The sequence below is a fragment of the Balaenoptera ricei genome, chromosome 8 (genome assembly GCF_028023285.1).
Source record: "Balaenoptera ricei isolate mBalRic1 chromosome 8, mBalRic1.hap2, whole genome shotgun sequence".
NCBI lineage: Eukaryota > Metazoa > Chordata > Mammalia > Artiodactyla > Balaenopteridae > Balaenoptera > Balaenoptera ricei.
The window spans coordinates 86,028,105-86,054,387 of record NC_082646.1 but is presented as its reverse complement, the minus strand read 5'-3'; the positions used below and the strand labels follow the sequence as shown (position 1 = coordinate 86,054,387).

The 26,283-nt window shown below is 36.9% G+C and overlaps 1 protein-coding gene across 17 annotated transcripts in view; it reads left to right on the top strand.

Moving 5' to 3' along the window:
* The window catches only part of DCDC1 (doublecortin domain containing 1), a 466,050-nt gene that overhangs the window by 351,259 nt on the left and 88,508 nt on the right, over nucleotides 1-26,283 (top strand). Inside the window, exon 20 of one of the 17 annotated variants that reach the window (XM_059931323.1) lies at nucleotides 8,472-8,548. The exons of the other annotated variants lie outside the window; for them this stretch is intronic. Within the exon in view, the coding sequence (XP_059787306.1) occupies nucleotides 8,472-8,548 (77 nt within the window). The remainder of the gene's footprint in view (nucleotides 1-8,471; nucleotides 8,549-26,283) is intronic. 17 annotated transcript variants of the gene reach the window in all.

The following is a 26,283-nucleotide window of genomic DNA, read 5'->3' as shown; positions in this document are numbered from 1 at the left end:
ACGTGACAATGTACGCCAGACACATGAACTAACTCATGTGACTGGACATGCAAACGCACATTCGCATCTTTGAAAGTTCGCAACATGAAGGTTCGTATGTAGGGGACTTACTGTATATATATATATATATACACATACAAGTGTATATGTAATAGATATAGCAAGTCAACAAGTCAACCTTTTGAATTTTTAATTATTTTGATGAGAATATAAAATATGCTATATGGCACCAGGAGATATGTCAGTTCACTATATATGTTTTAATATTCTTAATTTCTGCATGATGGGTTCAGGGAGAACCGAATATCCATCCATCCATCCATCCAGATATGCTAACAGTTGTTATAAAATAGTGGCAAACATGTGTTCAGTTCCTACTAAAGTGCTCTTCTAATGCTTAGACATATTATCTGTTTTAAATCTCAATGAGGTAGGTATTGTCTTCCATTTTATAGATAGGAAACTGCACTGAGGCACAGAGAAAAATTTGCCCATGATTACTTTGCTATTTAGAGGTAACATGAGATTTGAACCTGGGAAGACTGACCTTAACTGTATTCTTAACCATTATAGCATATCATCCCCTGGCCAGGCCTTAAATACTGCATTCCAGTGAAATGTGAAGGACAAGTTAGTCCTTTGGTTTAGGCATTCTAGATTAGCTTCTCATATTGGAAAGAAATTTAACATTCTGTATATTGAACATAAATGGTCCGACAATTGAGAGGGATTTGTATACTATTTGACAATATAATCATTGCAGCAAACTTTGGTTCCATTTGGGCACATACACACACACACACACACACACAAACTGCATTGTTTCCCTCAACATTTACAAGAGTGGTTCTCATATATTTCTTCATAAATAATTTAGGACAAAAATTTCTTCTATGATAGGTAATTGGATACCTCTTTTTGAATTTTACCGGGAAGCCCATCTCAGCAATTCCAAAACTTATCATCATTCCCCCAAAAACTCCTTCTCTCAATGAATGGCATCACTAGCCACCAGTTGTCCAAGCAGAAACCTACCCATCATCCATACTATCTCCTCACTCCCAACAGAGTTAATTTCTAAGACACTGTAAACCTCTCAACTTCCTTGAAAATTCCTTGAAAATTGCCTTCAAATTGGTTACCTTTCTCTCAGTTTTAACACATTTTACACACTGTTGTTCTTTCTAAAATACAAATCTTATCCTGTCCTTCCTCTATTTAACATCCTTGACTGGTATCACACTGCTTAGCCTAGGCTGTAAAGGTCCCATGATCCATCCTCCTTGTCTTTCCAGATATACTTTTTTTCACTCTATACTTCACTTCTCTCATTGTCTGACACATTATACTTGTTCATCCAGGCTTTGCCTATGACGTTTCCTTACACTAGAATTTATTCTCTTTGCCCCACTAACTCTTACTTATCCTTAAGGTCTTGGCTTAGATGTCAGCCACGGTATCATTTCCTCCTGCAAGGCTTTCCTGACAACCCCATTTCATATTAGAGGTCTCCTCTACATGCGTCTCTCTTTCTCTCCCTCTCTCTCTCAAACACACACACACACACACAAAGTGGACACAGTGCATAAGAAAATTAAAGGAATAATTGAAAGATTATTTAAAGCAACAGAAATTGTGACATAATTTGAGAGCCAGTTTCTTCTACTTCCCCTAAAGTGAACTGTTAATCTTCTCTGCATAAAGCTTATTCTGGTTCTTTCTGGTCCCTTGAATATCTGTTTGGTGCCCCTCCCTCTTCTCCTTTGGGAATAATCATTGTTGTTGGTCTTCCATCAACAGTTGGGCTCACAGCAGGTTGTATTTGGGTTCTTTTTTGACTTCTGAAAACAGCAGTTGGTTAGAACTTACATATTTGTTTGATTTATTGTCTCTGTGACATAATATTTAAGTACCCTCAATGAACCAAATGAAAAACAAACATGTTAAAAACAAATATATTAAAATAATTTAGTTATGCTTTGACAAGAATCATTCAAATTCACATTCATTAACAACTAATGAGTAAAGCATTGGCATAACTATTGAATATTTCTATATTGAATAAAATATCATTCCCTTCCAAATGATACTATTTGAGGAGAAATTTTTATTTGTATGCCATTTCTGTATCCATTAATGACTAAGAATAAGTCATTAGGTGGCCTCTAAAAGTAACTTCTGCCTATATTCTAGCATGAACTTACATTTGGGAAAGTATTTTTCCTGCTGATCTTTGCTTAATAAATTTTGGGGAAGTCTAATTTATTCTATTTCTCCTTGTGAAATAAAGGCTGCTCATGACTTTAATTTTCTATTTTGACACAACATTCAGTGAACATAGAGTACTTAAGCTGTAGTATTTAGGAACCTGGAAATTCATTAGAATCAAGAGGAACACCTACCGTATCCAAATCGATGAACTGTTGCTGATTCTTTAATATCTCCAAAGGGAAACCAAGCTTATAAAATCTTGCTAACCACCTTGCATTGAGCTGTCACCTCCAATGTACCTTTGACATACTCCCTTTTTGTTAAAGGGGAGGATGGGAAACAGAAAGTGTATCATTTCATTCACACGGACTTTGTCTAGAAGTGCGGCTGTGATATGATTTCTGTCAGAAACAATCTGCTTGATACTTCTCTGTCTTTGCTTGGGAACACAGAGTGGCCTGTCTGTTTTCTATCCCTGGGTGCTGGGATATGCTGCCTTGTCAAACAGCATTTGTCTTCACTCACTACCTGCTTCTTGAGTGGAGCTCAGCCTCGCCGCGGTGGCAGAGAAAGCCTTAGGCTGCTCAGCATCTGTCTCTTCATGTAATTAACTGCAGCCCTGGATAGGGAGCAAAACAGAGATTTTGTGCTGTGAAAGAGTAATGTGTCTAGACAGGAGTTCCTAAGCAAGGAAAAGATTTGTTAGTGTTTCTGTTCAAACAAGAGGACACAATTTTTTTTGCCTCAAAATGTTTCGAAGGCAAAGTGACCATTTGCTTCTAAAGCAAACTTTGGAAAACTTACCTAATGTGCCTTAAATGCTCTTTCAAGAGCCTTCACTCGACAATTTTACCATCGAAGTAAATAATGACAATGAATTACAGACCATTGAATAAAATAACTCATGAGTCAACACTGACATAAGTAAATGAATAAATAAATAAAAGATGAAGATAGGCTCTTCCTCAGAGTAGAATGCCAACTAATAAATGTTGAAGGAGTGATTTAGTTAGAAAAATTACCATTTTACAACAGTCATGTAATAATTGATTTGAGCAAGAATCATCAATGGATTCTAATACTAACGGATGAAAGTTTGATGAAGATCAGGATATATGTAGTCTCCAATTATCTCCTCACAAATTACATATATTATATATCTCTACGTAAAGGATATATGGCAGCTTTTTGTTTTCTTTTTGTAACTTTTCTGTAAGTTTGAAACTGTATCAAAATAAATAAGTACCAAAAAAATAGTATTCGCTTGTACTCTTTTGGTTTCTTTCCCAAGTAATTGGAACATGGCTCAGGCTTGGCTCTTTTTAACACAGTATTAGGAAAAATGCATTATGCTACCCAGAAGCTTCACTCACCAGCTGCCAACAAAGCTTCATTAATGTAACATGTTCCACAATCAAAAGCTGCTCTCTCTTGGGAAAAGAGTAACATTCTGAATACTTGCCTCTCACAGAGACCCACTTAGAGACTTGCAGTCCAAAAGGATTTCTACGTGAAATGTGAATATCTGCATGTGTAGCTCCCTGACACATTTTATAGTACCTTTTGACCTTTACAGAAAAGGGCCCTGAAATTTAGAAAATGAATGCTTGCTATTCTTCCTATGTCATTCTTAATAAGCTTGCTTTCAGGAACCAGAAGGCAAAGAATCTTCCTCTTCTAAGACCTTATTGTGGAGCCATAGCAGCCCTGATAATTGCTTAAATGAGAAAAAGAGACTAAATATTATAATAAAGGCTGCAAACAGTATTGAAGACAATTATACTAAACTCTTTCCTGGATATTTTTGGTATTCATTTAATATAGAGCACTGTGATGCTTGAATGAATGGATTTATGACTTAAAAGTTAGAATTAAGCAATTCAGTGTGTGTCTGAAGGAGTAGTCATTACTCTCAACCAGCTGATTAGGTGCCCTAACATGCTTCTTCATGAAACAATGTCCCTGGTGTTGCACTTGCAGTTGATGATGGGCCTGACCACTCCTTCACAGCTAGGACTGACAGTACCTCTTATTTGGAGCTACTGGCTTTGATGTATCTTTTCTTTCTGGTTGGTGACCAATAGAGGTAGGTTGATTTCCCTCCCATATCAGTGCTCTTTGCAATTTCATCTAGCTCACCAACACTGTCAGATGGTCTTTGCTATGCTCCTGACATCTCCAATAATTATTTAATTTATTGACATTTGTATTTTTGGTATATATTTTACATTGAAAAAATATACTTTAACTTTTATATTTTCATAGAAATATAAGTTCTCTCCCCTCCACCTTTCTCTTTTCTTTTTTTTTTTTTATGATAGAAGAGGTCTGTAAGGAGTCATATTGTCCAAAAATCCTTACTTTAAGGATTAGGAAACTCTTTATCTTAAGGATTAAGGAGTGGGTGCTGGAGGTCCCCAGTTGCCTGGGGATCATGCTTGTTGGTGGGGCTGGAATTTGGACCAAAGGCTTCAGGTTCTCAGGCTAGTGTTACACTCACATGTTGCCACTCTCATAACAGCCAAGAACCTGTTCAACTTCTTGGAAATTCTCGGAAAACAAAAGCATACTGATTTTTAAGCAGCACGTCTGATGAAATTAAATTAATACGTAATGCTTTTAAAACTTTTTGTTTTGAAATAATTTTAGATTTACAGAAGAATTATAAAGATAGTACAGAGTTTGTATACCCCTTTCGCTCAGCTTCCCCTGGTGCTCACCATGGTACATTTATCAGAACTAAGAAGTCAGCACTGGTACAATAATATTAACTAAACTAGGCTTTATTCAGGTTTCCCTAGTTTTTCCATTAATATTCTTTTTTCTATTATTGAAGCCAATACAGGATACCATATTGCCTGTAGTAGTCGTATCTCCTTATTCTATTAAATTTCTCAATGTTTCCTTGTCTTTCATAACCTTGACCTTTCTGAATAGTGGTCAAGTATTTTGTAGCATGTTTCTCAACTAGGGCTTGTCTGAGATTTTCTTTTGACTAGACTGAAGTTACACATTTGGGGGAAATATATCACAGAAATGATTTGCCCTTTTCATTGCTTTATATCAGGGTGTGCATGATATCACTATTATGTATTACTGGTGATATTAACCTTGATAACTTAGTTAAGATGGTGTCTGCCATATTTCTCCACTGCAAAGTTACTCTTTTTCCCTTCTCCTACTCTATTTGTCAGAAGCAAATAGTTCAGCCCCCACTCAAGGGAAAGGGAATTAAGCTCTACCTCTGGCAGGGAAGAGTATTAAAAAATTGGTAGACACAGTTAAGACACCACAATAATTAACAACTAGTTGAGGGGCAGTATCTAGAGGCTATGCAAATATCAAGTTTCTCCTAAGTTTTGCTCACTAATTTAGTATTTATCAGTGGATCTTGCCTGTTGCAATTATTACTATCGTTGTTCTAATGGGAATTTTTTATTACCCTCATGTTTTCTACATTTATTAATTGGAATTCTTTTGTAAGAAGATTAACCCATTCTCCCCCATTTACTTACTTATTCAGCCTCTTAATTATATTCATATGGGCCCATGGATATTTATTATATTCTTTGGGTAATATAGTCCAACACTTTTATTTATTTATTTTTGCTCAAATTGTTCATTTTAGGCATTGTAAGCTCTTTCGGTTTACCTCCTGTATCCTTTTGACATATACTGTACTTTTTCCCCCTTCTTTTATACTTTTTCTTACTTTCTGACAGTGCAAGATGCTCCAGGATCATCTTGTGTGTCCCCTACCTCAACCATAGTATCAGCCATTTTCATTGGAGAAAGCTATTTAGAAACCAAGGTCTAGGTGCTAAGTGTGCTTATCACTATTGGGTTGTATTTCTCCTAAGCCCTCTTAGCAGACAGATCCAGGAAATATAGGTATATATACTATCTTTGTAAACATGTGAATTTATATTATTCCTATGTCTTCTATATATCTATATATATATGGTAAAATAAACATGAGTTCACATGGGTCTGCTTGACTCTGATCCAGCACTACAAGGTTCATTTTAACATTCCCATCTTGGTTATTTGTAAGGTTATTTGAAACTTCTTTCTTTGACAGTGAGAAACCTGGTTCCTGTCATGTATAATATAATTTTCTCATTTGTTCAACTTTTAACATATATGTAAGAGTGTCAGAATTGCTAAACTTTACTACTATGTGAAACAAACTTAATAAATGGGGTGCAATGTTTGTGTGCATTTCTTTTTGTCATTAGCCTTCCAAGATATAGACAAACACTTGTTTTTCACAGTCTTTTAGGTCAATTTCTTTCTTCTCCACCCCTTCAGTGAGTTTGTGTTATACATCTGTAATATAGTTAGGTTGATTTACTACAGTCTGTATTCCATCCTGATTCCCCCCAAACCCCTGTTGGTTTTGTTTTGTAGGTTTTGGTTTTTAATTTGCAAACAGTAAAAGTCACTCTTTCTGGTGTACAGTTTTATGGGTTTTTACAAATGCATAGAATCCTGTTCTCACCACCCCAGTACCATTAAGGAATATGATTTTCCTTATTTAGTTAATATGGCAAATTACGTTGACATTTTCAAATAATGAACAGGTCTTGAATTCCTATAATGAATCTCACTTGGTTATGTGCTGTTTCATCCTTTTTTTTTTTTAATTTGCTGGATCTGATTTGATCATAATCTGTTGAGGATTCTCTGCATCTCTGTCCATGGGAAATAATGGTCTGTAGTTTCTATTTTGGATAGATCTTGGTCTGAGTTTGGTATTGGGATAATGCTGACCTCATAAAATGAGCTGGGAAGTACTCTTTTCTGTTTCCTGGAAAAGATTTTATTGCATTCATGGTTTTATTTCTTCTTTAAATATTTGGTAGAATTCAGTATATTTGGGGAAAGTAATTTTATATAATTTCTTTACATGGAATTCCATTTCAATTTTTAAATAAATAAAGCTTGGTTAGTATTCAGAAAAGTTAAACCTACTCTGTGACTGGAAATTAAAATTAACTTAGTTGATTTAGAATTTGTTACCAAATACGCAAACTGGTTTGAGTTCACCATGATTTTTGCATTATACTGTGGGTGAAATTCAGTACTTATTTTCTTAGAATATAATACATAAAAGCAAATTTTATCTAATTTTATTTTAGATTCTTTATATCAAGACTAATATTTAATATTGACAATCAGGAACTAGTAACTTTCCCTGAAATATTACACACTGTCTTACAAAATACCTCGAACCAGATGTCTTAACTTTTGGGCTTTTTGGTTTTGCAGGCTTCTTTGTGATTAAAGTCTTCAGTCTTTTCTTCAGCTTTATGTCTCTCAGTACTATCATGGCCTCCCCATGCATCTAACCGTGTACCCTATAAGGCCTGCTGAAGGTGTGACTCAGCAAATCACCATGGTGATGGGAGCAAGAGCCAGGCTGTAGGGGCATCAGTTATTACTGGGTAATACTTAGGAGCAGTTTCTTTCTCAGAGCATGCTGCAGCCTGCTTTGGAGTCCTGTCTTGAATAGCTTGAGTCTGAAAAGTCAGGTTGGTATCCATCTTTGGTAGGGCTGCCTCAGTGAATCTGGGTTTAAAGGATTCTTGGGAGGTCAGATCTTCCACTCAGCTGCAGAGAGATTACACTGTGAGGAGGCTGTCTTGGTTTGTCTTCAGTCATTATTTGTCCATCATAAGGATTTAACCTTTAGCCAGACTGGTACCATTTCAGGGCCTTGTTCTCCTGAAAGTAACATTTAGGATTATAAGTTTAACATATGGATAAATTGTGATTAAAAAAAATAGAGCATTTCTTTTTAAATGACTTGATGTTCCTTATTTTATAGTTAACATATATTCAAATGATATCCTATAGAAATAAGCATAATTTTATTTGTCTTTCACATGGCAACCTTAAGAGAGAGCATTTAAATCTTTATTTGTGTAATATTTCTTTCTTAGAAAACTTGAGGCAGGGAGCAGATCCCTTTCATCTTTGTTTTCCCAACAAAGAAACAGTAGTAGGTGCCAGGTAATGCTGGTTGAATGAATAAAAAGTATGTAGATGAAGTATATGGTTTTCCATCCTGTTTTATCCTTAATTTCCATTTTCAGTAAGTTTAGTTTTTCCCAAAAAGGTTTTAAGAACCTGTTCTTCTCTTTTTCTAATGCTATGTAATACAATTTACCACCCACTTTATTTAGAAAAAAATTTACATATATATTTATTGGTACAATCTTTCCTAAAGAAACCTCTTTTGGTGTCATGCATACTAGATACCTCCAGAGTATATTTTTCAAGCCGGAGAAGACAAGGGAAATGAGGAGAAAGAAAGAAGAGATCGGGTGTGCAGGTTTGTACAACTGGTTTAGCTGGGTTTGAGTGACAGCAGATCCTAGTGATGTGGCGGGCCCTGAATGAGTGTCTCATCTAAAGCTTCCTAATCCAGGCATCTGACCCAGCAGCCACTGAATTTTCCTTCACGTTACTTAAGAGCCTTGCTGGTTTTCGCCAGTGATACTGTTCAATCTTTAGAATTAGACGTCTAGAATTTGACATTTTGCTTATTGAGAGTGTCCACCAGTGACCTTGCATGGGCTCACTTTGTCTCTGGGTTGGTTCCTTTCTGCAGCCACACTTACTCCCAGGTGTCATGCCACCCTCCTCCTTAAAGCTGCTCCCTCCTATCTGCCCTGGAGGTCCTGGGCGCCCATTATAGCTGAGCACCTGCTGCTTCAGGCTGGCCTCCTCATGGTTTCCAGGGATGTCCCTTAGCCCTCCCTCCGCAAGCCCATCTGTCAACTGCCACACGCCCTGGCAGCACCTATTTTTATGCCAGCAATATTACAGCTTTCTCACATCAGCTTCTCTTCATAACTCTCACTTAAATGTGGCTGTATTATCCTAGGAAGCTTCCCACCCCAGAATTATTTTGGAATGGCATAATTTCAAGTCTACTGGCCTGGAAAGTATCACAAGAATGGGAAGTTCTCACCCATGTTACTTTCTCGAACATAAGTTTGCTTCACTGCACTTGCGTGATTAACATTAGTGAAACTATTTGTGGCATGTCTTTACTAAATAACTCTTTAAGTACAATTCCACTGTGTAAATAGCTTAATACAGTTAATAAGAAAGTAAACATAGAATTGTATTATAAAAACACATGTGCTTTATTATTGGTGGAGTCCAAATGTCCTCAGACCTCATTAGCCTGAGGTACAAATAAGGTCACACTGTAAATGGCTATGTTTCCTGGGTAACAGCCCCACCTGCTAACTGGAGCATCTTAGCCCTTCTGGCTCTTCTTCCTTACCTCTCTCTGGTTATTCCTGAGCATCTCCACAGTGTTTCACGTATATTTATGGATAGTCCTCTTGTCTCTCATATTCTTTGGTTGTAGCTTCCTTGTTAAGGACATACACCTTGCAAGGAAGGATGTTACCTGTACTACAGGTGCGTCCGTGACCACATGGCTTCCAGTGCATGTCAACACTACAAATACCTCAAGATGCCAAAAAGTGCTGTGCCCCCTTCAGTCTGCACAGTGATAACACTAGGTTATGCTCCTTGGAGAGCATACATTTAAATGAGAATGATTTTATTAATAAGAATGATTTTATTTTTTTCTCTATTAAAGTACCTAAGGCATCTTACACTGCATACACATATTCGACTGCATACATAGGTTCTGCTGTAGTTGACACCCCAGCTCTAGCATGCCCTTTGTCACTAAGATTCTGAAGCAGCCTTTATGGTGCCTTGTATTTTTACAACATCTCTTGAGAAAACATCTCCTCCATGTCAGCAGTTTTTTTCTTAGCAGACTTTGGGGCTGGCTGGAGTAGAGATACATCATTCTTCAGTTTTGCATTTCAAGTCTTGGGCTCAGGCATGCATGCACACATGCACAAACACAACTGTTCACTCCCCAGCTCGCCAAACAAAGACACAAGTCTTCCTCTGACCTCCTCTTCCTCCCATTCAAATCAACTTTTAGTAGCCTGAGTGGTTTCTAGCCCATCATTGCATAAGAGCAATCATGAATTGGTTTTATTTTTGGCGTCTCACAACACTTGTTTAAAAAATAGCTTCCTAGATAAGAGTATGAGAAATATCTTGCATGTGTAACATTATATATTGTTTAAATAGGATGTTTTATCCAATACTCTATGAATACATTCTGGAATAGATTTGAGCAGAAATAATATATTTTGCCTGGTAGTGCTGTCTTAGACCCAGAAAGCACAAACATGCTTGTTTCTGATGTGTAAAGCACAGAAGAGAGCACAAACCCACTTAAATGAGCTTTAAATGTACTTATTTTGACAATTTTGATGTGATGTTGGTGCATTTCTGTGTATTAGAGAGTGAGGATAAAGAGGACATAAGATTCTCAGGTTCATTTTTAATTTTCAGAATTCCCAAGGTCAGTGATAGGGTTCTCAGACTGAACTTGGGAGTAGAGAGAGAGAAGTCTGTGTTAATTTGGGTTGTCTGGGGGTTTTTTGGAATATGAGTGCTCTTGATTCTGGAACAGTGTTTCACTCACATTAAAGTAAATATTGAAAAAACCTGCTTTTTCTGCAACACGTGACACAGGTCTTGCCATGGTCATTTCTTTGTTCTTATATGATCTTTCAAAGCATTTGACACGTTTAACCTCATACTTCCTACTTGTGAAACACTTTCTTGTCTTGGTCTCTCTCCTACCACACTGGACACTCCTTTTCAGTCTCTTTTGCTGCCTGCTTTTTTGGTTTCTTGTGCTAACTCTCGATATTGAGTACCCCAGGGCTCTGTCCTCTGACCTCTTCTCTTTTACCTCTATACTCCATGGATGACTTCATCTGCTCCCGAGGCTTGAAATGCCATCAGGATTCCAGTGGTTCCCAAATTCGTAACTCTAGTCCCAACAACCTCTGCAGGCTCATAGATCCAATTTCATACCAGACATTTCCATTTGGAAGTGGAATCTCAAACTGAACATATCCCAATTAGAAAGGTTATTTTCCTTTCTCAGACTTGCTCCTATTTTAGTCCTCTCCATTTATCCATGTCCTCAGGCTGAACACCTGGGCATCACTTCACTTCTTTTTCCATCACCAGCCCCACCCCAGTACCTAATCCATCCTCAAGTTCAACTGATGAATCTGTTCCTTGATTTCCATGCCTAGATCTGGAATCTGTCCATTTATTTTGATTTCCACTAAACTCTAGTCCCGGTAACCATCATCTTTTCTATAGAAATTGACTCCTGCCTGCTGTTTCTATTTCCATTTTTGCTCCCCTACCATCCATTCTCCATCAGCATCCAGTCTTTTCTTTTTAACTGAATGTTAGATAATGTTACTCTCATCCTTAACACTCTCTATCATGTTTAGAATAAAATCTCAACTTTTTACCTTGGTTCCCCAAACCCTACAAGTTCTGGCTCCTGCCCACCTCTATGACTGCTGTCCCCACCCCGTTCTGCTCCAGCCTCCTAGCTCTCCTTCTGTTTATGGAACATAATCACACCAGTTGTTCCTCTGGCCCCAATTACTCTTCCCATGAGTTTCATATGGCTCTTTCTTTCTTGTCATTCAAATCTCAGCTTTAATGTAGCCTCCTACTTTGCCTGATAACCCCACATAAATTAGTTACAGAGTCACTCCATCATGTTAACATATTTTAATTCTCTGCATAACACGTACCATTTTCACACCTTCTTTATTCGTTTGTTGGTTATAAGCTCCATGATAGCAGTAAACTTGTCTGTCCCGTTCATGGCTATATCCCAAGTGCCCATAAGAGTTCCTGGCATTGTAGACACTCAAGAAATATTTATTTGAGTGACCCATTTTCATCTATAATTGTCTCTTCACAATTATATATATTGTTTAGAGAAATACGTATGTATATATTATATGCATTTTTTTAATACAGTAGGAGTTATTTTCAGTAGTCACTTCATAAAGGATACCATTCTTTTTGGTAGTAATTTTCAGTACAGTGAGTTCTGGTTATGAGCAGAGCTGTTTATATTCTTACAGATATTTGGAGTTTCTTAGATTTGTGTTACTCTAAATGCTTAAATGGATCAATTTTTTTCCTCTTCCTGGAAAAGAAACTACTGATTGTCTGCCAAAGTTTCTTCTTCCCTCTTCTTTAATTATCAAGGGTGGGAATGGGCCTAGACCAAATACTAAATTCACTAATCTCCACTGGAGATATAGGTGGCCCCTGATATGAAAAGTGGAAGTCATTAGGTAAAATCCTTGGAAAAACTATTTAAAAGGTTTTGGCTAAAGTATTAGACAGGTACCCTTTTACTCCTACCTTTCCCTTCTTGCTGCTTGGAAAATGGCCATGATGGCTGGAGCTGCAGCAACCATTTTGTGATCATGAGGCAATAACAAGGAAAAGACATAAGAATAGTGGAGAGAAAAGAAGACAAAGTCTGGGTTTCTAATGACTGAATAACTGTTATACCAGTTGCACTGCTAATTTCTGGATTTATGCATAAGAGAAAAATAAATTTCTATCTAAAATAAAACTTTATATATACATGTATATGTATGTATATATATGTATATAGATATATGTATACATATATCTATATACATATATATATATTAGTCCACTATTATTTGAGTTTTCTGCCATATGTGGCTGACCCTAATAATAATTTATCTCCCTAAAGAAAATTATGGCATCCCTTTGAATGTTGAGTATATTGGAATATCAGTTTTAGTAAATTGTTTCATTAAATGATCTATTTATTAATTTTACATAAATTATTTTGGGAATTTATTTCTATATATGTTGTTTTCCATGTTCTAATTTGATAGGGGCATTATGGCTTAATGAGGAGGATGTGTCTTCGGAGTCAGATGATCATGGGTTTGAAACTTAGCCTTGTCACTTACCTGACCTCTGGCAAGTTTCTTAATATTTGAGCTTCACCTTCCCCACCTCACCTTATTAATACCTAATATAATTTTAATGAGAGTAAAGTGAAGTGAGGGAAATATTCTATCTCTTGTTTGGGGTTATGCTTCTGCACAGGTGTCTACATGTGTAAAAAGTCATTGGGCTATATACATTTCCCCTTCCTTGGAATGATTATCAAGGAATGATTGTTCAGTTGGAAGGAGGGGTCGTCTGATTTCTATAAAAAAGATTGTAGCCAAGGTTAAATGTGTGGGCTGTGAGACCCTGCGACCTTCACCAGGAGCTCTGGATTCCCGCTCCGCTCCTTTTAGGACCAACTTTATTTCTTCCCTAAGTTTGTGAGTTGTCATCCCTAAAGATTTTCTCCTTCTCCAGTCCCCTGTCCCATTGTCCCCAAATGTACTCAATCGACCCATGTGGAAGCAGCTCCCCCTGTCATTTGGGAGGTGCCAATTTACTTCTGTGAGAGACAGGCTGGTTTTCACATTACACTGGCAGCTATCCTGGACTTTAAAAAAACAGCTGTGTGGTTGCCAGCTGACCTGCTTTCAACCAAGCAGCTGCTGCTTAAAGTCAGGGGTAGAGTTTGTAAATCCTTGGGGACTGAGAGTTGCTCTTCACCCACCTTTGTTTGAGAATACGAAATGTCCAGGTTACGAACTATGTGAATTTCTTCCACTTCTGATGGAACCACAGCAGAGGATGTTCTGTGCTGGCTAGTTTAAACCAAAGGTCAGACCAGACGAATGTGTGTGTGTGTGTGTGTGTGTGTATGAGGAGTTGTACGAATCTGGTTATTCTCCTATTTCTCATCAATTGCTCACCAGGCTAAAATTAGTGATATTTTGTGAAAGAAACACCTGTCTTTTCCAGGTTATTTTTGAACTAGGACAGTGAGAGATAAACAGGAATCCTTTTTTTTGTGGAATTTGGTGTTGAGTGGCATATTTTTGTTGGTGAGGGAGAGAAGAGGCCAATGACACGGTTCCATACACACGTGGCCACACACATACACAGAGCCACCTCACACAGAGTGACTGTAACTATGGATTTAGATATCTTTATTTCTGTCTTCGTGAAATAAACCCTAAAAACCATGGAATAAACTCCATTTATTTTTGCTCCTTTTACCTCCTCACCTGTACGCTGCACAGTAATTTGGCTCCCCAGGACAGCTTTTAAGATTCTAATCTTGTTCCTTTCCGGCACTTTTCTCACAGCAGTAAGGAAAGGACTGGCATTCCTCCACTATTGTATATAAAGGAGAATTCGTTCTTGGAAATAAGAGCATTGTTTATGTTGAAATTCCCTTAGCTTAGCTGAACCTTCGATTATATCACCCATTCAGATAACCAGATTTTGACCCCCTGTGGTCTGTTTCCATTCTCGGAGAATTGTCAACAATTTATTTCTGCTCTGGCGATTATTTTTGTGAGTGAGAGCAAAAGAGACATCTGGGAAGATTTTGATAACTGAGTCATATATAAAAAATTCTAAGCACACTTTTAAAAGATACCATGTGAGAAAGTATAGCTTTTGCTAAAAAATAGCAAATTGAACTTAGTTACTGCTGAGGTGGCATTTGTAAGCTGTGACTGTATTTATGAATCACACTGTTAACTTGATTCCAGGTAGCATGGAAAACATCTTTATTTGTAGTTCATAAATCTGGAGAATATTATTATTTGAAAAAAATCCAATATGATTTTTATAATTTTTAATGGGACCCAAATGCAAACTAAATAATTCTATTATTTTAGTGGAAGTTTGGTGAATTTAGAAATAGATCGTACAGACCTAAATGTGCTACGTCAATTTTATGCAACATAATACTGACGATATGAACCCCCATCACAAACTAAGATTTGTCATTTAATTCTGTGACATTTTGTTTCCCCTACATATTTAATCTGTTTATTAGACACTTTCATCCAGAAGCAATAGAAAGTTGGCAAAGACATGTAAGGGTCAGTATATTTTGCTTGATGGGAAATACTTCTGATTATGCATTCAGAAATTGGGAAAATATTGTTTCATATGCTGTCATTCCCATTGCTGAATATTACAAAGACCAGAGAATATTCAAAGCAAAGGCAATTTTTTATTTTGTTAAGTTCATGTTTATGGCATTGTGTACAAAATGCACATAAAAGACATTTTCTTATCTATTCCTATTATATTAGAGAAGTTCATGCCCTGCTCTTAGCATTTTCCAACACAGCTGTAGAGTAGTTTAAAGCCTATTTTTTAAATAAGTGATGCTCAATTTGTCTTTGATGATCCGGATGATTCAGGTGAGATGGGAGCACGGTCGGGCCCTTATTTGCATAAAAATTAATCACAGAAAAATGTAAATTGATAAAATTTTGCCTGGCTTTTCCCCCCTATTTGAGAACCCGTGGATGGCTCCCAGAAGCAATCATCTCAGTATGGGGCCGCGTTGGATGCTGTACAAATGATCACATTTGTGTTGAATACTCACTCATTTAAATGTCAGCACTGATGGGGCGGTAGAAAAAATCAGTAGAAAAAATGAAAAATAAATACACAGCAGCTGAAGACTATCAAATCCGTGGGCACTCTTTAGAGATATATGATCTAATGTGAAAAAATTGCAGATTAATTATCCTTTTTGCAAAATGGTAATTGTTTTAGTATCACACCCAGAAAAAAATCTGCAATTTATTTGGAATCAAACAAAAAACAGTAATGTTAAATACGTCATTACATCATTGTGTTTATTAGGAGCCTGCAATTAATTCCTAAGTCTCCTTAGGTCTTTAAAGCTGCATAAAATGAAACAAAAGAATGTTGCTATTAATTTTCAAACAAATGCTTATCTTTCAAATCAGTCTGATTTGTGTGATAAAGGAGGTAATGTTATGAAGTGTGGTGGGTATTGTGTGTTAATTTCATTGTGCTGCTGACACTTCTGATAATATCTTCCCAGATCCTGTTAAAGTTGTAATGTTAAAATTTGAAGGTTTTTGTTCAGTGGCGTGTAACTTTAACTCACCATTGAAGAAGTCATGAAGTGTATTCTTATAAAAAGATGCTTTAAGAAAAACAACAGCAATACTAATAATGGGGGAAATAGAAACTATTTGTGAGAGTCCCCCAAACAGAAATTCTTTGGACTGCCTTTAGTGCACCATTAACATGCATGACTTTTCACACATGTAATTTATGTGCATATTTGAGGTTAAGAATTTATATTTAGCTATTCTAAGGAAAATAATAAAACCTTAAAATTTTCTTAAATAAAAAGAGGTGTAAGTGGTGTCATTTTCACTCCAAAAGATGAGTAGAAGGCATCATCATCATTATTATTATTATTATTAATATTTTTACAGTTTATACAATCCATTTATCTTTGTTTCTGGGTAGCTCTCCTTGGTGCTGCTTTCGTGTTCTCAGTGTACAGTTTACCTACAGCTTTCTAGCACAGGTGGATACTAGGTTCTTTTTTATTATTCTATAACTTTAGCATAGATTTAAGTGATTGAAATGTTGAACACATCTTCATTAGCCAGGGAAGACAAAGTTAAAACATAGCCTTTCCACCTGCTGACTTACAAAACTCCCATTGAATTAATGTTACATTAACCAAAGTCGATTGTGGCAACACACAAAAAATATTTTGAGATGGTTGAAATCTACTGTTATTACCAGAGTTGCTTTGTAGTTAGCTTAGAGAATAGCCTTTAAAATTTAAATTGACCAACACTTAGAGACCATGCCTGTTTTAGAGATTAAATATAATTTGTCATATAGTGAGAATAGCTAACACTATGGGTCACATACCATTTATGTCATTTAACAGTAACATAGCATTTAACTTTGGAAGCCAGCCTTTCCAGAGTGCTGACTATGGGCCGGACACTGTTCTGGTCCTTTATAGATAATGATGTGTTTAATCTGTATAACAGCTCTCTGAAGTAGGTATCTTGTTATCCCAAGAGTGACAGGTCCGAGGTCACCCAGCTAGTCAGAGGTGAAGCCAAGATTTAATCCCAGGGGTCTGGCATCAGACTGCTTGCTCTCAGTGACTTTGCCCTGCTGACAAATGCCTGGTGAGCACATCTAGGTGCCAGATCTGCTGCCAGGTGGAGTCTTGGCAAGAGAAAGTGCTTTATTTTTGTGACTTTAGAACTTTCTTTTTATAATTGAAGCTTGAATCTATTTTGATATCAAAATGTGTCAAGTGACACATTTAAAAATTTTATTTGGTTGGGCTTCCCTGGTGGCGCAGTGGTTGAGAATCTGCCTGCCGGTGCAGGGGACACGGGTTTGAGCCCTGGTCTGGGAAGATCCCACATGCCGCGGAGCAACTAGGCCCGTGAGCCACAATTACTGAGCCTGCGCGTCTGGAGCCTGTGCTCCGCAACAAGAGAGGCCGCGATAGTGAGAGGCCCGCGCATCGCGATGAGGAGTGGCCCCCGCTTGCCGCAACTGGAGAAAGCCCTCGCACAGAAACGAGGACCCAACACAGCCATAAATAAATACATAAATAAAAATTTAAAAACAGGAGCTGTTGTTTAAAAAAAAAAAAAAATTTTATTTGGTTGAAAACTTTATCTTAAAAAGTTACAATTTATGTCATCATTCGACTAAAGTTGGAGAACCTTTTTGGTCACTTTAAGATCATGAGACATGAACAGTCACTGTTTTTCTGAACAATATTGTTACTGTTGAGATGAATCCTTAAAGGCACTAAAAGAGATCCTTGTCCAATTTGACAGACTTGGCTGTTGTCAGAGTCTCTGGGAAAGTTCACGTGCCCCCATTCATTTCTCTGTCCCTGGTATAGTTCATTGGTTCATGTTGCGGCATTATTTTCATTTGTTTACCCATCCATGCAATTATTGATGCATCTACCCATCCATTCATCCATCCATCCATCCATCCATCCATTTATTCAGTCCAGCCTCCTCTTAAATTTTCAGGTTTGGGATAAAAGCAACCCTTTTGTCCCATGATAAAATAGAGATTCCCTGCCCACAGCCTACTCATCTTCTCTCCACAGCCCCAGCTATATCTAACACTTAATGGCATCCAAAATGTATAGGTAGCCACACCAGCTCCCGTGTCCAGTATCTGCTCCACCCCAAGCGGTGCAGTCCCTTGGCCACCTTTCAGTACTAGGAACTGCATGCCAGCAGGAGGTTTACAATCAGGATAGAGCTGGGGTGGAGGCTGCTCCAGTCCCTGGAAGCAAGTTTGGGGCTGTTTGGCCAGGGAATCCTGAGGTCTCAGAAAATTGTCTGGAAGTGGGAAGAGGCACGTGGACTCCAGCTGGACACCTCCCCTGGGTGCCGTGCACTCCTCGCCCACTGAGTGAAGCAGGAGGGGGACAAAAGTGAGGTCCAGGGTAGGACCCCTTGTTGCCCAGGTCTACGGTTGGTCCTACATTCTACAACTGTTTATTCACCGCAAGCTCTGTGCTAGATACTGATCTAGGCACTGGGGATGCACCGTTAACAAAACAGACAAAATCCCCATGAAATTTACAGTCTAGTAGAAATAGACACCATTTCTCATACACTGAATTTTATGCTGCTCACAGTATCATACTGTGACAAATGTAGAATTGTTCACATGTGTCTTTATTAAGAGTTTCTTCTATATAATGCACTGCATTAGAAGAAAAATATAGAAGACCATTTTTCAAAAGGTTCAGAGACTATGGGAAGTCACTATTGCTTCTTGTCTCTCAGAGAAAACTCACTTTTTCTGTGAAAGAACAGAAAGAGGGCCATCTTACAACCTGATTTTAACAGTTCACTCAGCACACACTTACTGTGTACCTCCTTTATGACAGTAATACTTGAACTGAATTGGTAGAATTACTGCATAGACTAGGTTACTTTCTGAACAGTCAAGGCTCTTTATGTCTAAAGGTATGCTTTCCCAAAGGGACTGTGTGATTCACTGAGACGTAGGGATCTAAGTTTACTACAAGCCCTTCCTATAACCAGCTGGGTAAGTCTTACTGGACCTCATTTCCCTCACTGAGAAATGATAGGTTAAATAAAGTAGCCCACAAATTCTTTTCAGATCCAAGAAAAGACTCATCTGGTGGCTGCTGTCATTACTTGGTTTGTAGCCTCATCACTCCAGTCTCTGCTTCCCTGGTCACGTCGTCTTCTCTTCTGTGGGGTCAGATTTCCCCCTGCCTCTCTTTTATAATGACACATGCTTACACCTACTCAGGTAATTCAGGATAATCTCCTTGTGTCAAGATCCTTAACTTAATCACATCTGCAAAGTCTGTTTTTGCTTTATAGAGTAACATTCATATGTTCCAGGGATTAAGACATGGATATCTTTTGAAGGGCCATTTTACAGCCTACCACAGATCATAATGTACTGACACTTTGTTTTGCAAATCTTGCAATGGTCTTGGCCAAACGACGAAATACTTATTTGATCATAAAGAAATTAATTGGTAATGATGGAATTTCAGGACCTAGTTTTGAGACATAATTTTGAGTAGAGGGCCATTCTATTATCTACCAAATCATATTACGCAAATGATATTACTTTACTTACATGTAAGAGGAGTCTTGCGTGTTACTTATCTTCTCTCACTTCAGAGTTAAGAATTCAAGAATTTTGGTATCAATTGATGGGGAATTGAGAACCCAGATTCACTAAGTAGATTTTAAATATAGTCCAGATTAGCTCATTCACTCATTCCTTTATTAAGTGGACAGAGCATGTCCTAAGGACCAGACTCTTGCCTGAGTTCTGGGAAATCAACTTCCCATCTCTTCCATGTTGACCCCCCTTGCCCCCCAAGAAGAATCAGTGACTCTCTGTTCAGTTCTCTGCAGTACCTTGTATAATCCCCATGAGCCCCCATCACCTATGTCACTGGTATTTGTTTCACTGGTCCATTTTCTCACCAAACTGGGACTCCTCCTGGGTAGAAACTGTCTCAGTTCCTTGGATCCCTGGCACCCAGCAGCATAAATGTTGAAAATGTGTTGGATGGACCTTCCAAGGACCAACTTTAGGCAAAAGATCCTTATTGTTACTTGACTAACTTTGTGGACTTCCTATTAATATTTATTATTTTTCCAGTGCTGTTATACCTCATCACTTCTTTTCTTTAGATGACTGCTCTTGTCCTTTTCTTTTGGAGCCTCTACTTTGTTCTTCTTTCCCTCTCAGTTGCTTGTTCTTCTTTTTTCTCATCTGTTTTCTGGGATCTTTGTTTGATGCAGAACTAAAATGTGACTCACAATTGGCACTCTGAAGACCTTAAAATCTGTTTGGGAAAATATTCCTGAAGAGGAAATACTTATAAAAAGCTACCACTCACTTTCTCATGACTGCCAATATCTTTGGACCATTCCTGAATAGTGATACAGTGATAACTAAAGTCCATCCCATGATTCCCTGGGAACCCACACAGCACCACCTTAGATCAGGCAAGTGGGGTCTATCTTTTTAATGCCAGTATTTCTGAGGAGCTATCAGTCACTGTCTCTAAGAGCATTTCTTAAAGGAGTCAGAGAAAGTGACCATTGGACAGACCAGTGGGTGAACATCAAAGGAAGGAAAAGACGGGACAGGAATTGATGAAAGCAGCAATGAGAATTAGGAAGGAGATGAGCCATCAATGGTGGCAGCAACCCATGAAAAGTTCCTCAGAGGTAAATAGCAGAGAAAGCAGTAAAAGGTTCAGAGGAAGCACAGGAAAAAGTAAAAGACTGGAGCCATGGAAAGGACCAAGATTATACTAGAAAGCATGTAGGCTAAGCTGCTCTGACAGATACTCCAAAACTTTTAGGCTTATACAGAAGCTCATTTCTCTCTGCATGATGGTTTATAGATAGGAGGTGCTAGGAGCTGGTAGGCAGCTCTTATTCTTATCATGGGGTTTCTACCTAAGGGTCTAAAGTGGCTGTTTCAGCTCTTGCCATCTCAGCCAGTGGGATGGAGAAAAGCGACCAGGGGCGCACATGTCCAGTTGTTTGATAGGTGAAGTCTATGAGTGAAGCACACCATATCCACTCACAGCTCATTTGGCTGGAACTTTGATGCATGGCTAAACCTAAATGCAAGGAAATCTTTCTTGTCTTTAGCTGGGTAGCCATGTGCCCATATAAAAAAATCTATTATTACTGAAGGAAGGGAGAATTGATCTGGGGGATAACTGCTCCCTCCTGATATGAATAAATAGAGGCAATCAAGAGCCTTAAATGGTGAAGCACTTTGCTTTAAGCAAAAGAGTTGGCTAGATATTACAGACTGGGAAGTGAAAAGCTATAGACATAAATCAACTCTCTTCTAGCTAGAACTCTGTGTCTTTAAAAATCATGTACATTGGAGCTATTATGTAACACCAAAAGATTGTATCCTTTTCCATATCTTGAAATGGCATCTTTCTTCTTCCGTCTCATTATCCCAGACTCTTTATTCTCCATGTATACAGAATTCATGCATCCTTTTCAAGGATTCTTCTCCCACCCCAACAGTTTCTTTCCATAATGAAGCTCATATTATTTTCTTTCCATTAGGGCTACCTATTATAACTCTTATTGAAAGTGCCATTTTTTTTTTTTCCATTACATACTGTCTTATATTGTTTTCAAAAACTTTCCAGGTATGTAATTTTTGCTTCTTCCTAAAATGCTATAATTTTCTTGAAGGCAAAAGCCCTCTCTAACTTCTTTTGCATTGTCTGTAGTGCCTAACATAGTGCAGGGGAGAGAGAGCAGGCACTCAATAGACAGTTTTTAATTTGTTTTATTTGCATAAAAATTGATACAGAAACTTCAGGTAGTGGATACCCCAAAGACCTCAGATACCAAAGCTAAGCTGTCAGGCCCAGATAGGTGATTAATTAAACAGATTCAAGAACTCAAAGACCACATCGGATTCCACCATAAGCAAGTATTTGAAGGGAAAATGGTTTTTTTGTTTACAAATCGAGATTTTACTGTACTTGCAAAGAGAGCTTTGCTTTTACACAAGTATAAAACTCCCTGACTATGGGAGATAATGATAGGTTTTTAGTGCTGAATATAGATTACTTCTATGTATCCAGAATCTAAATAACCAGAAAGCTCAACCAACTAGAAAAACAAAACAAAATAGAGCAGGTCAAAGACTTTTTTTGAAAAAAAAAGAAACTGGCAAGAGATGTCAGGTGTGACTTTAGATCCATCTGTATATCCCTTTATTTTTCTAGACTAAATACATACATACTCCTGGCAATTACCATTTATGTACTATAGGTTTCCGCTATATTTCATAATTGATGTTTTAAAAAATTGAATTGTGTTAAGTCTTAATTGATGATTTTCAATTGATAGAATATAATATACAATTATGGAAATTGTTATGAAATAAGTATTCTTTTCAGCATAATTGTTGGAATTATTTCTCATTCTTAAAAATTCCCAGTTATGCAAGATGGAAACATGATCACTGAGTTCCACTCTTAGCCTTTAGTTGCCATTAAAATTCATTCTCTGTTTTAAGTACTTTGCTAGTTATCAAAATAATGTGAAGAGATGGAGCAAATGGGAATATATAAAACAGAAGAACAAATTCCCTGTGTATTTATTAGTTTCTATAAGATATTCTAGGAAAAAAGTAGAATAATGTATAATATGCAGAAATTACTTGATCTTTATAAATTTTGGCTTGTAAATTAAAAACACTGCAGTCTTCAGTGCCTTGTTTCTATTAAAGTTATTTAAAATTTAAATCTTAAAATAATTATTTTCTTAAACTATTAAATTTAGCTTTAATATTCAGTGTAAATTGAAAGATTATTGTAGCCTAAAATATTGATACAATGATACTAGTAAAAGCCTAGAGACTGATAACAGATGGATTCAGATTTCTAGTTAAGTATCTAATCTTTTAACCCTTATACAATGTTTAAGATGAGCTTGTATATGTAGTTCCTGATTTCAAATAATTTCTTCTCTGTCTAGAGGACTAGACTCTTAGAAACTTCAAAACAGTTCAAATCTATGGAAATTTGTTGGGCTATTATTAAATCCCATCAAAATAGGTAGCTATTATACTATTCTTACCATGTTTGCAATCTGTCCATTTCTATCTCCTATCCTTTTCTTTTTTCAGAGACGGGGTACCTAATGTTAGTCTTATAAACTGATTTCTATCAAGATCCATGTATGAAACATATAATTGTTTTGTATGAATAATGTGCTTTCACTGTTTCTGAGGAGCCATGCAATTTTAAATTAATTATAGATGAATTCTAAGTGGTCTAATCTTGCGGCTTAGATAAACTTAAAAACTGAAAAATGGCCAGTTAAATAAATAAACAGGTCCTGGTGTAAAGCAAAGAGTTAGAGTTTCTTTGACAGTTGTAGCATGTGCATCTGATCATTATTACATGCATGTTTATTAGAGACTGCTGATTTAAGTTGGAATTTGCCATAGTATTTATAATTTACTGTATCAGATCCAAATTATATATTGTATCATATTTTATTACTATGTTCATTACATTGTTGGAAACAATGTAATTGTGTCCTGATAGAATATGAAAAAAGACTATTTCTCTTCAACTGGGACACATTTAGGTTTCTCTTTATCTTACTATTGATTTCCAAGAGTGCAAAATAATACTTTTCTGTCACAGTGCACAATTTCTCAGAGCCTGCCACAATGCTGAAGTCCTATCAAAGGCACTAGACTCTGAAAACATTATCTAAAGTGTTTTTGTTTCCCATTCCTTTATAAGATTAATTGAATAGAGCATTCTGATTAATGACTCCATTAATCAGACTAAATTGATATGATCAATTCTGGACTTAGTTTTTGAGGGAAGAGATTTCTGTCAACTGAAATGCTGAGGAATGATCCTCTAAGTTTTTATCTTTTAGGTTTATGTAAATCCAGGAAGATATTTTAACTTTGGTCATACTTCTGTCCATGAAGGTAGATACTCATGAAATATCGTAAATAGAATTTTACCTTTAATGGTAAGGCAGGATTAATAAAGATACTGTTTTAAATAAACAAACTTGCCTTTGAAACTTATTTCGCTACCTTGTAGCGTGTGTGTATATTTGTGTGTGTTCAAGTAAGTCCTTTCAAAACATGAGATGTTTTGTTTTATATAGTGTTTCTATTATAAATGACAATTATTTAAGAAGACCTTCTTTCATACTGAAGAAAAGAATGGAAAATATTAAATAATAATAAGTTCTCAGAGGGGCAAGAAAAAGGCTGCCTGAAAGCATTGCACGAATCATTGTCTCCACCTAGTGCTGACTTTCAGGAATTAAGACTCCAGAGTCCTTAATGATGCTGTAAAGTTCTAATTTATGTTATGCACATGTACAGTCATTATAGCTGGGCCTGCTAGTGCCATTATAGTTAAGAGTCTGTCAGTTTTTCATTTATAAAACATCATATTAAGAGGTCTATTGCTTTTACATAAAAGCTCACACTGTGCTGGAACTCTGCAGCCCAATGGCCTCTGCTGTATGTGAATGTTTATTAACAGTGTTATGTTGAACTTGACCAGCTCCTTTTAAAGACACCCTGATGGGGTGAAGTTACATAGGCATCTCATTCAGAAGGATGTATCTTTTCATCAATAACCTGTCCTTTACCTTATGGTAATCGCCCTACACGCATCAGACCAGTGGACATCTAAAAACTCTGTTGATGTGGCAGGCCCTGGATTTTTCACAGGCTATAGTTCCCACCCTATGGCACACAAGAGGAGACTAACAATTTTGGCTACTAATGGGAGGAAAGCAGGAGAAAGTAGTTTCATGGAAGTCAAATGAAATCAGGTCAAATCAAGAAAGTGTTTTATAAAGGAGGGAATGATCATGTTGGACCCTGATGTTAGTTCAGTTATGTCTTGAGAAATGACCTTTTTGGCTTTAGTGATGTTAAAACCCTGATGGGGCATTTTCACTGGAGTTTCTGAGATCTCTAAAAAATCTAGTTGGAATTGGTTTAAGAGAAAAAGGGAGGAGAAGAAGAGGAGATGAGTCTTTTACGGAATTTGCTGTAAGGGGACACAAAGAGATAAAGCAACAGCTGGAGGTGGACAGTGGGGTATAGAGAAAGTTTTTTTTTTTTTTTTTTTTTTAAGATATCAAGCTGTCAGACATTATGCAGATGGAATGACCAGAAAGGCAGGAAAATTAATAGTTCAGGGTGGGAGCAAAGTCCTAGATGAGAGAGGATAAGGATCTAGCCAACAAGCAGAAGTGTTGGCCTTAGATCGGAGCACGGTAGCAGGAGGTCAGGTTCTAGGCTGGTAAAGAGCAAGTCTTTCCTTCCACCACCCCTCAATATCCAGGCCCCAAGAACTTCCAGCAAGCTTTGGGGATACCTGGGCCCTTGTACAGAGGGTTGGATATTGCAGATGGTTCTGATGAGGCTGGGCAAGCTCAGAAAACTTTTAGACTCAGATGACCATCACGTGTGCTAGAAAATTATGGGTGATGGGCTGCTTCTCTATTCTCATTCATTAATCAGTGATTTATTATATTAATAAATGTCCATCATTTCATTTCTAGGCTGACTATTACTTAGCTATAGTGATTATTCTCTTTCCATAATGTTAAATTTTATTTGCTAATATTGATTTAGGAATTTCACATCTTTGATTTTAAGTAAGATTGTTCATTCACTTCTTAAATTACCAGTGACTGACTTTATTATGAAGCTTATCTCCCATTCGTGGAATGAATTAGCTGTTTCTATATCTTTATGGTTTAGAATGTTTTATATAGTACGAAAATGATCTGTTCCATGCCCTGTGAAGTTATATGAGCAAGAGCATACTTTCTATTTCAAATCTTTAAGGGTTTTCAAAAATTATTTCTTCAAAAGTTGTGTATTTATTAACATATACATGCATAATATACTCTTTTAATCTTCTCTATGCTAAATATTTTGCTTGATTTTTCTATTTGGCTTGTATATTTTTTAATCTAAATTTATTAGCATGAGATTTGCTATTTTACTTTTCATTTCAAAAACATTTCTTTAAGTTCTACTAATAGTCTAAATATTTTCTAATTCTTTATTTATATTTGAATCTTTACTACTTTCTTTCATCTGTTTTCCATGGGATATATTTAAAATAAATTATTGAGTTGAATGCTTTATTAATTTCCCTTCTCTGTTTAG